The sequence below is a fragment of the Bison bison genome, unplaced genomic scaffold (genome assembly GCF_000754665.1).
Source record: "Bison bison bison isolate TAMUID 2011002044 unplaced genomic scaffold, Bison_UMD1.0 scf7180017864148, whole genome shotgun sequence".
In the NCBI taxonomy this organism is placed as follows: domain Eukaryota; kingdom Metazoa; phylum Chordata; class Mammalia; order Artiodactyla; family Bovidae; genus Bison; species Bison bison.
This window is the reverse complement of record NW_011494720.1, coordinates 7,117,951-7,131,401: the sequence shown is the minus strand read 5'-3', so window position 1 is coordinate 7,131,401 and position 13,451 is coordinate 7,117,951. Positions and strand designations below refer to the sequence as shown.

At 48.2% G+C, this 13,451-nt stretch overlaps 1 protein-coding gene across 4 annotated transcripts in view; it reads right to left on the bottom strand.

The window, feature by feature from the left end:
• Nucleotides 1-13,451, bottom strand: part of ZDHHC14 (zinc finger, DHHC-type containing 14) — a 293,070-nt gene that overhangs the window by 29,227 nt on the left and 250,392 nt on the right. For all 4 annotated transcript variants that reach the window (XM_010840869.1, XM_010840871.1, XM_010840870.1 and 1 more), the window contains exon 5: nt 10,140-10,188. In XM_010840869.1, coding sequence (XP_010839171.1) covers nt 10,140-10,188 — 49 coding nt within the window. The remainder of the gene's footprint in view (nt 1-10,139; nt 10,189-13,451) is intronic.

Sequence of the window (13,451 nt, the reverse complement as noted above, 5' to 3'; positions counted from 1 at the left end):
CAATTCTTCAGCGCTCAGCCTTCTTCACAGTCCAACTCTCACATCCATACATGACCACAGGAAAAACCATAGCCTTGACTAGATGAACTTTTGTTGGCAAAGTAATGTCTCTTCTTTTGAATATGCTATCTAAGTTGGTCATAACTTTCCTTCCAAGGAGCAAGCGTCTTTCAATTTCATGGCTGCAGTCACCATCTGCAGTGATTTTGGAGCCCAGAAAAATAAAGTCTGACACTGTTTCCACTGTTTCCCCATCTATTTCCCATGAAGTGATGGGACTGGATGCCATGATCTTCGTTTTCTGAATGTTGAGCTTTAAGCCAACTTTTTCACTCTCCACTTTCACCTTTTTATATAGAGGTATGTAAAAGTGAAAGTGAAGTCACTCAGTCGTGTCTGACTCCTTGTGACCCCATGGACTGCAGCCCACCAGGCTCCTCCACCCATGAGATTCTCCAGGCAAGAATACTGGAGTGGGTTGCCATTTCCTTCTCCATAGAGGTGCATGCTGCTGCTGCTGCTGCGAAGTCAAGTCAAGTCGTGTCTGACTCTGTGCGACCCCATAGACAGCAGCCCACCAGGCTCCCCCGTCCCTGGGATTCTCCAAGCAAGAACACTGGAGTGGGTTGCCATTTCCTTTTCTAATGCGTGAAAGTGAAAAGTGAAAGTAAAGTCACTCAGTCGTGTCTGACTCTTAGCAACCCCATGGACTGCAGACCACCAGGCTCCTCTGTCCATGGAATTTTCCAGGCAAGAGTACTGGAGTGGGTCGCCATGCCCTCCTCCAGGGGGTCTTCCCAACCCAGGGATCGAGCTCAAGTCCCTGCACTGGCAGATGGGTTCTTTGCCACTGAGTCACCAGGGAAGCCCAGGAGCCATGTAGGATGAGATTTATAGATAGAATTTGTTAATAAATTACACTTTTTGGTTAAAAAGTTAAGTTAAAAGGCAAGTGACAGGTTGGGAAAAAAATACTGGAAAAAGCTAGTTATAAAATTATTACTGAGAATATACAAAAAACATGTTAATAGGAAAAGAACAAACAACCCAACGGAAAAACGTTCAAAGAGTTTGAACTGGCCCTGAGGTGAGAAAAAGGGTCAACAGTCATGGAAATATGTGCAAGCTGATTATTATCCAGAAAATGGAAATTAAAACAACTATTTTTTTTTCCCTCCCCATCAAATTGGCAAAATCACAGTCCTGACGAGATTGTCACTGACATGGGTGAAGGTGGGGAGAAATGGAGCATGGGCTGGCACACTCGATTCAGGGGACAATATTCCCCAGTGGCTCAGTCGGTAAAGAATCTGCCTGCAGTGCAGCAGACCCAGGTTTGATCTCTGGGTCAGGAAGATCCCCTGGAGAGGGAAATGGCAACCCACTCCAGTATTCTTGCCTGGAAAAATCCCATGGACTGAGGAGCCTGGCGGGCCACAGTCCATGGAGTCACAAAGAGTTGGCCATGACTGAGCGACTAAGCCACCACCACAATCAGTATTTAAACTATGTTAGTGTCTAACTCAGTGACTCTACATCTAGTTGTCAACCCTAGAGAAACACTAACGCTTGTGCACAAAGAGATACATACAAGAAAACCCACTACCTCATTTTCTGAGTAGTAAAAAAAAAAAAGTCTAAACAGCCATTTATAGAAGAATACATTATGGTTCATCTATACTCTGGAATTCTACTAAACAGTTGAAAGAAGAATGACATCTATGTGTTGACACGCCTTCAGAAAATATTTGAAAATGAAATTGTAGAACAATTCAAAGGGTATGTATGATTCCCTTTAGGTAAAGCAGTCCCCCCATCTGCTGTGTATGAATACACACATACAGGATACGCATTTGAACTCTGAGAAGATTGTATGGGAAGACTCACAAAACCCCACAAGGAGTCTACAGAATGATAAGGGCAAAACTTCCTTTTTATCCTGATGACTAAAATTCATTCTGTGAGAATATGTTCCTGTATCAGTTGGGTGATTTAAAAAACCCCAAACTTCATGCCCCCTCTGCAATCTTCTGAGACATAATCTGCTTCTTCATCCGCCTGGTCAGGGCAGCAGGGGAGAGTCTCAGTTTCCTGGGTGGAGGGGGCTGAGCTCTAGTTCTGGAAATGCCGCTGAGCTTAAATGGAGGTCATTAACCTCCCTGTGAGATCCTGCTGGGAGATCTCAGGCACCTGTCCTATCTTTTCCTGGGCCCCCTGAGCATCATCAGACCCTAGAATGGATGGGCCCTGAGAGCTGGGTGAGTGAAGACCTGTCCTGCCTTCAAAGGTCCATGTAGTCAAAGCTATGGTTTTTTCAGTAGTCATGTAGGGATGTGAGAGCTGGATCATAAAGAAAGCTGAGCACTGAAGAATTGATGCTTTTGAACTGTGGTGTTGGAGAAGACTCTTGAGAGTCCCTTGGACTGCAAGGAGATCCAACCAGTCCATCCTAAAGGAAATCAGTCCTGAACATTCATTGGAAGGACTGATGCTGAAGCTGAAACTCCAATACTTTGGCCACCTGATGCAAAGAACTGCCTTATTGGAAAAGATCCTGAAGCTGGGAAAGATTGAAGGCAGGAGGAAAAGGGGACAACAAAGGATGAGATGGTTGGATGGCATCACCAACTCAATGGACATGACTTTGAGTAAGCTCTGGGAGTTGGTGATGGTCAGGGAAGCCTGGCGTGCTGCAGTCCATGGGGTCGCAAAGAGTCAGACACGACAGCGACTGAACTGAACTGTCCTGTCTTCATGAATTTTCCATTGGCCCCAGGTGCCCCCTTTCTGACAGCCCCTGGGCCAACTCCAAGCCTTCCACCAAATTCCACTAAAATAGAATGGTGTCCATCAGGCCATGGGTGCCTGTCAGACAGTGCTGTGAAATAAGTGCAATCTGGGCCCCCAGGCAGGGCTCAGCCATCATGGTGCCCTCTCCCAGCCCTGCACCGTGTGTGTGTGTGTGTGTGTGCATTTGTAACAGCATCTGGGTGCTGACACTATTAGGGCTCCCAGTGCTCGCTTTGCTAACCGTGCCAAGTGAAGGAGTGAACCCAAGCCCGGCTCCAGCCCTGCAGACAGCCTCCTGCCTCCCCTACTCACCCCACACTCATCCCGGTTAGAACCGCAGCCCTGTGCACATGCCATCTGCCGAAGCCTCTTGACTTCCTTGCAGGAGGTGCAGGCTCCTTCTGGAACTGTCCCCTCCTCTGGGCACACTGTGGCATTTTTATGCCACTGAAGACTTACTCTGCTTTTCAGAAACCAGAGTCAGAGCTCAGATCTTGGCATCCGCAGACGTTCATTGAGAAGAATGAGTCACCCTGCCACCCGTGGCTGCTCTGGCCTCTGGTCAATGTGCTTCGAAGCTCAGGGCTGTCGGATTGTTCTAGGCTTTATCACCCTGGCAGGTGTTGCACGTGGTGGGTGTTCAGTACAATGACTGGGAAGGAAGCAGATACAGGGAGGGCCTCCTTTGCCGGACCCACCTGGCTGGGGGAATGAAGACTGCTGCCCTGGAGGAGATTCTCCTTCCATCTCTTCCCCCAGGGGAGGCGGGGAAGGGGGCGCTGAAAGTCCGGGAAGCCACCACATGCCTGTGCTTCTCTGATGCAGAGACCAAAGGGAGAAAGCGGTCACAGGGAGCCAGGACAGGCAATGGGAGGTGGAGAGGGAGGAGGAAGAGGAAAGGGAATGCTCCAGGCTGGGTGTGCTCCTGTGCACCAGAATCAAGGGTGATTCTGGTGGTCCCTCCCTCCACACTGGCAGGGCAAAGCGCAGCCGGGGAAGGGCCTGTGCAGTGCTGGCCAACGAGTCAGAGCCAGGCATTCTCACCCCAGCCACTGATGACGCTCCCTCTCTCCTTGCCCCTGTTTCCCACCTGCATCCCCTGCCCGCCTCCTCACCTGCACTGGAACCAGACCCCACCCTCCGGACACTTCCTGAACAAGCTGGCTGATGCTCTTCTCCCAAAGGCCTGGCTGGCTCCACGTGGGCCCGATGACAAGCTTTTAGTTTATCCACGTTCCCGTTATTCACAGCAGTATTTTTTGAGTCCCGGCTACTTTGCTGTTTTGGTTTCTAATCTCTCTCTCTCATCAACGACGCTGTTTTGAGTTGGATATTTTGCAGATGACATCCACAGTGAGAAACATTTGCCTGGTTTGTATCATGGTCAGGAGATCAGACCGGAGGCTACTGAAATGTTTTAAATTCTTGCCTGAGATCACTTCTGCAGGGGTCACTTGCAAAGGCTGCCCTGGACACTCCTGGGTTCGGGCAATTTAGCCAGAAAACCTCCTCTTGTTTAAGAACTCGGTGCTTTGCAAATTCTTGTTCGCACACAGACTGCAGGTCTGGTGAGGACACGCCGTGGGCTGTGCTGCTGTCATCAGAAGACAGCTTCTATGAGTGTTAAACTTCACACATCAGTCTCATCCATCATAAATCAACCACCTCAAAAGAGACTCCCAAACTTCTAGCGCCTCGGCAGAGGGAGGGAGCTAGAGCGACGGAGTTTAACAGCTATCTGATGCTGGAATCTCCAAGCACCCTGATCAGCAGGATGAATCCTCTTTTTGAGGCCCTCTGTCCCTGCGACCTGTCCTCCCCAGGCCTGCCATTCCTGAACAGCCCTGGTGGTTCACGCACCTTTCTCTGCACTAAAAGCTGCCCTTACAAGCTTCCACCCAGCCACCTCCAGGCCGCTTCCAAAGTCATACAGGTGTCTGGAGGAATGGCAGGAGCCAGAAATACTGAACAAGCAACCTGAGGGGCTCCAGCCTTACTTATTACTCATGTTGTTCAGTTGCTAAGTTGTGTCTGACTCTTTGTGACCCCATGGACTATAGCCCGCCAGGCTCCTCTGTCCATGGGATTCTCCAGGCCAGATTACTGGAGTGGATTGCCATGCCCTCCTCCAGGGGATCTTCCTGACCCAGGGATTGATTCACATCTCCTGCATTGGCAGGTGGATTCTTTACTGCTGAGCCACCAGGGAAGACAGTTATCCCTTATAACCAGAAGTTAATGTTTTGTTTTGTTTTTCAAAAATACATCATAACCCAGTAGGACCCAAAGCATACTTTTTCTTCTGGAATATGAATTTATGATAAAACATCAAAACTCAGCACTTCTTAAGAGACTCACTCAATTAGAGGAACTCTCCACCAAAACATGTATTTCAAACAGCAAGTACCTGGTCAGGACAGAGCATTGCTTGGGGAGGAGTGTGAAAGGCACACCTAAAAAGTGTCTGTGCTTTGTAAAGAAGAAACACCTCACTTTGATGTATGGATATGTCTGACATTCCCCAAATGCTCCACTACTTCTGAAAAAAATAAAGAAGATCCGGGCTGGGAGCGTTGCCCAGGCCGCCACGTCCCCTCCCTGCTCCTCACCTCCTACTGGGCAGCTTTGCGTCGCTTTCCTCCTCAACCTTGCTCTTGGTTCTGCTTTTCCCCGAGAGAGAAATGGAGTGGTTTGATCGGAGGGTCTGTAGCTTGGCTGGGCAGCTCCCTGGGATATTCAGGCTTCAGCTTTAGGGCATCTTTCTCCAGGTAGGAGCCCAGAGCGACAGTAGATCAGGAGGTCCCACAAAACCAAGTGGGGACCAAGTCAGCAGGAGTCAAGTTAGATAATAATGGTCCCCACACCCTGTGAAGGGCTGGCTAATTCAACAAGGACCTCCTGAGGCATTCTACTAACATTTTCAACCTGAACTCAGGGTGGAGATACATGTGTGTGTGTGTGTGTGTGTGTATTCTTCTATGTGTGTGTAGACACATACACATGCACATATATACACAGGTGTGTATATGTGTGTTAAGTCATTTCAGTCGTGTCTGACTCTGCGACCCTATGGACCAGAGCCTGCCAGGATCCTCGCCAGGATTCTCCAGGCAAGAGTACTGGAGTGGGTTGCCATGCCCTCTTCCAGGGGATCTTCCTGACCCAGGGATGGAACCCGAATCTCTTATGTCTCCTGCATTGGCAGATGGGTTCTTTACCTCTAGCGCCACCTGGCTTCCCTCACATATACACATATGTACACATATGTGCATATAGTGAGTATAGATATACCTATGTATAAATGTATGTATATTTATATATGTATTATATATATATATACATTTTCAAAAGCCCATCCATTTTTTGTCTCCCATCCCCTCTCTCCTAGATTAACAGAAGGACAGAAAAGGTAGGGAAGGAAGACACAGAAGTGACCTGGTGGGGACTTGCCTGGTGGTCCAGTGGCGAGGACTCTGGACCAATGCAGGGTGCCCAGGTTCAATCCCTGGTTGGGGAACCAAGGTCCCACCTGCCACAGCTAAGAGTTTGCATGCCACATCTAAAGATTCCACATGCTGCAACTAAGACTTGGAGCAATTAAATAAACAAATATTAAAAAAAAAAAACATGACCCGGTGACTTCTAGTGAGCTTCCCAAATAGGTTCAGAGAAAAGTCCTCTCAAACCCACCTGCACATGAGTGCCTGATTCCTGGGGTACCCCTTACCTGAGGGCTTGTGGGGTAGACAGGATAGTGGCCTCCCAAAAGATGCCCTAATCCCTGGTATCTGTGAATACTTTATGCACATGGCAAAGGGGAGTTTGTAGACTGAAGGTCCTGACCCTAGAGACAGGGAGATTTTCCTGAATGATCTGGGTGAGTCCTCTCCTTAAAAGCAGAGAGTCTTTCTGGCTGAGGTCAGAGACGCGAGCAGACAAGGCAGGAGAGATGCAGAGTGTGAGCTCCCACGGTACTGGGCTTGAAGACAGAGGGAGTCTGGAATCAGGGGACAGAGCCAGGAAAGGAACCTCAGTCCTACACCCCATGATTTTAGTCAAGTACCTAAACGAGCCAGAAGAGGATGCTCTCCTGCGGGACTCACCATGGTTTCAGCCTTGGATCTAGGGTAGCAATCAGCCAAGCCTACTGGACTTCTGGTCTGCAGAACTGGGCGATGGTAAATTTCCATTTGCTTTAAGTCACTACATTTGTGGCTATTTGCTACACAGTAGCTGGGAGCTGATACAGCTGGCACTCCGAGAGCAGGCCCTGGCTTGGATGTGCCAGGGAGCCTTGGAGGTGTGTCTGGAGGCCGGAAGGGGCCGGTCATGCACTCGGAGCCCTTGTGCTATCACAGCTGTGACTGCCAAGCTCCCGAATGTGGAGGACACGCCTGGGGAGCACCCACAAAAGGGGAAAACGCCAGGTTGTTGCTGGAGAGGGTCAGCCCTGTATATGGCAATGCTGTTTGGAAAGTCAGTGGTTGAGATTTTCATGAGTTTTCAAGAACTGGGCCACAGGAGAAACTCTTTACCTCTACCTGAGAATGATATTTCAAAGGAAAATCAGCTAAAACTTGCTCTAAACCAAATGAGCGCATTTCTCTCCTTCCTCCCCTTTCCATATGAACAGCATGCCACTCAGATACACTGTCGCTCCTTCTCCCAGCACCATTTGTCTGCTCCCCTTGCTGGGGAACACGGTGCTTTTGATGACATAGACGACAGGCACAGTCAACCATGAGAACAAGCAGACGTGTGTGCTCTAGGAGGACGTTCCGGCAGAGCCTGCCCATTGCAGATAGTGCCACAAAAAGAAGCCTCTCTGAAATCACTTCTGTCTTGCACAGAAGCACTGCTCTGGTGTCCAGCATTCTCCCTTATGTTCCATGTCCTTGAATTTGTCAGCTTAGCATTGTCAAGTTCGGGGCAGTTCACAATTACAGGTCAAGCAATTAAGATACAGAAGAGTTAAAAGAAAGGACCCCAGACCTTATTAATTGTGGCAGAGCGGAAATTAAAAGGCTCTTACTCTAGACGAGGACTCGCTGCCTGTCCTTCTTTGTGACGCCTTCTCTGGGATTACGATTCGAGTGAGGAGGTCTGGAGCAGATACCAGGAAGACCCAGCAACAACAAACCCAATCACCCAGCTCCTCTCTGCTCCAGCGGGAATTGCGGGACCCAAAGGAGAACGAACAGCTGAAATGCCCCAGGCTCAGGTCAACCCTTCTCCACCCTCCCCGCTGAGAAAGGGAAAGTGTTAGTCACTCAGTCTTGTCCGACTCTTTGCAACCCTGCATGGACCGTAGCCCGCCAGGCTCCTCTGTCCATGGGATTTTCCAGACAAGAATACTGGAGTGTGTGGCCATTTCCTTCTCCAGGGAATCTTCCTGACCCAGGGATCGAACCCAGGTCTCCTGCATTGCAGGCAGATTCTTTACCATCTGAGCCATGAGGGAAACCCCGCGGAGAGGAGTCCCTTCACTGACCACTGCCATGGTCTGAAATGTTTCCTGGGCATCCAGCACAGACCCACGGTCTCAGGAGAGACACAGGTGCCCGGGGACAGGGGAGGGGAGGTGGCTGAGGCTGCCACACTCCTGAGGCTTCAGGAAGCATTCCAGCTGGCAGCCTAAGACCTCAAGGCCGGTTCTGAGTTGCATTTATTAAACTTAACAAGAGCAGCACATTTTCATAATGGAACTGATTTCCTGAAAGACCGAGACAAGCCTCTTCTTCAGGAAAGAAAAGTCAAGGCCTGGCTATGAGATATGCCAAAGCAATGTGCCTTGAAAACAAAGGACACAGAGAGGTGATGATGGAGGAGGATGCTCGCCCGACAAAGACGGCATTTCCCAAAGGACCTGATTTTAGCAGCCACAGAGGCCGAGAATTTCATTCTAAGCAAAACCTTGACTTCTGGCCAACTTCTAGCTAACTCTAGCTTCTCAGATCATTAGCAGAAGACAGGACAAACCTGTGAGATGTACTCGCCAAGAGGCTTCATATATCTTCATATGTCCCCGTCTCCTTTCTAAAAGATTAGCAACTGACTATAGAATCTGCGCTCACTGCCAACATTCTGTGCTGCCCATAAACACAGAGGTGCCAGAAAGGAGACACTTTGTACCATCTTAGTACACACACACACACACACACACACACACACAGAGGACACATAGATCTAACTAAATACCACCACCACCACCACTACTATTACTACACACACACAGGCACACAACCAGCTTCTAGGCACACAAGCAGGTTCACCTTAACAGCTAAATGATGGTCATGACATGTACATTTTAGCAGAATTCTTCATTCTTTAAGAATTCTCTGCCACAAGATGAAGCTTACTCCCAGGGGTAGCTTCTCAGTCCCGTCCGACTCTTTGCGACCCCATGACTATAGCCTGCCAGGCTCCTCTGTCCAGGAGATTATCCCGGCAAGAATACTGGAGTGGGTTGCCATTCTCTTCTCCAGAGGACTTTCCCAACCCAGGGATTGTACAGGTCTCCCATATTGCAGGCAGATCCTTCACCATCTGAGCCGCCAGGGAGGCCCAAATGCAGTCTAACTGGTTATATGAAAAAGACAGACAGCTGGGTCTCAGATGGAGCCGGGTCAGTGTGTCCAGCTGGCTGACTCTACACCAATTAGTGTCAAACCCAGGAGGGCAGGAGAGGGTGCGGAGGACCATTCAAGCACTTCATGGGTGAATGTTTTTCTTTCAAGAAGTTCAAACTACTATGCTACATGCCTATGTACACTGTCTGGGAGGATGGGATGAATCCAAATGACTTGAGACTGACCATCTCTACTCAGGGCTATACGCAGATGTTCAGTTTTGAGAAATAATCAGGTTATCCATACTGCCCAGACACCAAACTGAACCCCTAGACGGAACCTACACAGAGGGTCAGAGAATCCCCATGTGACTGCAACAAGAAGGGTCCCACACAGGGACGCCCATAAATATTTTGTAGGGACCACCTGCTGATCAAATTGAAGTCAGCTGGAACTCAGCCTGGCTTCTCCATAAACCAATTGGACTTAATGCAAATCAGTGTGGGTTTCTGGAGGTGGGCAAGAATTCACACTTAGTTTTCCAGCGAAAGAGCACTGCAGTTTCAATGAGGCTAAATGAGTCACTTTGAGGTTTAAGCAATTCACAGGCTGTTACTCATGCAGGTGAATATCAAGAAGCTCTCTGGATGCTTCACAGAAGGAGAAGGAATATGATTTATGAGAAGGAAAGCCAAGGCCCAAGATGAAGTAACTGAGGAGAAGGCCAGTCCAATACTTCACACGTTAACATGGGGAAAAACTACAGCCTGGAAAGGATATCTTGCAGGACTGTCCTTAAGAGCGTTGAGGAATCCCGCCTGCTGTGAACCTGGGGGAATGAAACAGAATTTAGTAATCAGACGTCACTTCCAAGAAACAGCCTTCATGCTGAAAGCTCTCTCATCTATAGAAAAATAATCGGTGTCTCGAGATCAATAAAATTACATTTGGAAGAGCTCCAATACTGATTGGACAGTGAGATTCCACCAAAGTTATTCAACAAGAAAATGGCAGATTCATAAGTAGACCCAACATTGGAGGATATCTGTCCAGTGAAAGCAGATGGGTGTCTGCACACTTTCCCATAAGTTACAGTTCTGATTACTCCTTTGTTTTCCTCATCTTAATAGGAAAATAGAATACTACCTGCTATTTTCTCTCTTCTTTTACAAAAGACTATTTCCCCGAAGTTGGTTAATGTTTGACCCTGGGCGTCCTGTAAGCTAGACTAAGTATCAAAGACGCCTTTCTCTGCACCCAGAGGAAACAGACTCATAAACCCGAAGTCTATATTGCTGACTGCTTTGGGGTTTGAGACATGTGAATACAGACTGTCTATGCAAGAAAACATTTCTTCAGGGGCCGGAGTGACGATGCATCTGACAAAAAGCGGGTTTTATTTTGTGTATTGGCGTTAGAGGCTTTTGAGAAAGAAAAGCCCATATGGAGGAGCTTTTAGTGGCCCTACCTTGGGTTGGCAAGCCTGGGTCCCCATCTTCTGGGGACATAAACTGGCCTTGGCATGGCAGTGAAATGAGCGAACAGGACAGACCCCATGGACTGGTTCTAGCGCATCTCCGTGGCGTTGTCTGTTCCAGACCCTCGGTGGAACCGGAAGCCAGGCTGGCTGGGGGGAGGCTAACAGTGAGATGGCTCCAGTGCTTCCCCAAGTTCCCACCCCCTCTTGCCCACTGGCCACCTTGGAGGCCCAAGAATGTGCCATGTGCTCTAAGGATGCCAACTGATTGAAGAACTGATGAGGAAAGCTTGAGGTGTTCCCGTCCTCCCTGCTAGGCCAGGGGGGCGTGGACGTGCTGCAGATCTCAGAGCAAATGCAATCTTGAGGCACACGGACGGACAAGAAGAGACAATTTCTCTTTCCCTGGTGGACCCAGACCATATCGCTTTCTCAAGCTCTGCTTCCTCTAAAAGGAAATCCAGACGTCACCTTCCTGGTGATCTCTGGATGACAGGCTTCCTCCCCGGCCACCCCTGGCTATCCGGTGTCCCCTCTCAGAGCCCACTTCCTGGCAGAGAGGACTCGGGACATGGTCCCCAGCTGCTCTCAAACAGCTCTATGCCTTTGCCATGGCTTCCAGAATCGTAGGGAGGATCACGGAGTCATGTAAAGCCTCTGCCCTTCTTGAGCACAAATCAGGGGTTGGGGTGGGGTTGTTTAGTGGGGGTTGTGGGGGGGGTGCAGAACCGGGAGAGGAAAACCTCTATTTGCTTTTGTCCAAAACATTGCAGTAACTTGCAGGCTTTTTTTTTTGGCGGGGTGAGGGGGTGGTGGAAGATTGGGTTAACAATATATCAGAATAAGCTAGAGCAAACTCCATTTTGCTGAAACCAGAATGAGCAAAACTTTGTTGTTTAGTCGTGTATGACTCTTTTGTGACCCCATGGACTGCAGCAGAGATGAAAATGCCACTGTGCTGGCAAGTGACAGGCTTCACAGTGTGTGAAAGAGTGCGTGTGTATTACCAGAGTTAATGTGTGGGGTAAAAACTGCCTGATACCCAGAATGTAGGGGCAAGGCCATAAATACAGTGTGATTATATATATGTGTAGGCATTTTGAAGTTGCTAAAGATGATATCAGAGGTAATGTTTAAAGACTATTTTTCAGTGTCATAAATATGTTGGAATTTCAGTACTTCTTTCTTCTCTAGTTGTGTAAACAACTGCTTCTTCTGTCTATTAATACATACATATTCTTTGGAAGGACTGATGCTGAAGCTGAAACTCCAATACTTTGGCCACCTGATGTGAAGAACGGACTCACTGGAAAAGACCCTGATGCTGGGAAAGATTGAAGGCAGGAGGAGAAGGGGACAACAGAGGATGAGATGGTTGGATGGCATCACCGACTCGATGGACATGAGTTTGAGCAAGCTCTGGGAGTTGCTGATGGACAAGGAGGCCTGGCATGCTGCAGTCCATGGGTTGCAAAGAGTTGGACATGACTGAGCAACTGAACTGAACTGAACTGAGGACCCTAGTTAATTGTTGCCACTTTGAGACTCTGAAAATAGAACAGATGCCCCGGAGAGCCCTTGGGCCATCCTTCCCAGGTGGTGTGGAAGGGTAAGGGGATCTCTGACCTGTGATAATCCTCTTCCTGCTGTCCCAGCAAGTTATGGCTCTCATGCATATATTACAAATTTGTGTTACATTTAGATGAAAAGATTGGGAAAGAATGAATGGAAACTAGGATTTAAAATGCCTGTGAAAGTTCGGAATAGTCCATGAAGGTCCAAAGTAAAAAGAACTAACATGAAACTTCCAATACCACCCGCTTCCCGCAGCCCCCATTCAAACCCCACCAAGACAGCAAGTAGAGAATGTGTGTGTCTAAATTTGGTCTTAGCACGCTGCGGTCTAATCCCTGCTTCAGGGAAGAAAGTGAGGTGTGTGTCTAGATACTTCTAGAAACATTCCAGAGAGAGGCTCTGGACTTGCTAATAGATGATTGTACTTCAGGAATATGGACAGAGGTGATGCTGGTCTTTAATGTTGCTAATGGAGCTGTAAAGGAAGTTTAAAGGCTCACCTTTACAGGTCAAAGCCAAGTGGCTTCCTTCTCATCACATCACTATTATAGGAAAGTGAGTTCAAAGTTATGACTTTCGAAAGGGGAGTGAAAAATGCCGTTTAGGCAAATATATATTAAAATCACTTATATCCCAATTTCATTTTTAATAAAGTTGCCTCCTTCATAGCTTGCCAATGTCCTGGCAGATAATTAAACATCTTATCAAATGTGTATCTCACATTTATAGATTTGTGTGTAAGAAAGCTCAGTCTTTATCCCCAATTTTTTTTTTTTTTTTTTTAGGGAGGGTGACAATTCCTGCTTAAGTAGATTCACATTTTTTAAAATTTTCTGTTTTTCAATGGGTATCATGACAACACATTATCCTCTGGGAAAATGTAGGGATGATTCCTCCTGGGGATCCCTTAAGCGGAAGAGAAAGTGAAGTCACAAGGTTGGAGCAGGGACCACGTGTCAAGGAGAAAGTCTTGTAAGTGAAAGAGTCTGATCCAGGGGCACCCCTGGCAGCTGCTGTCGGAAGATGGGGGTGGGAGGGAA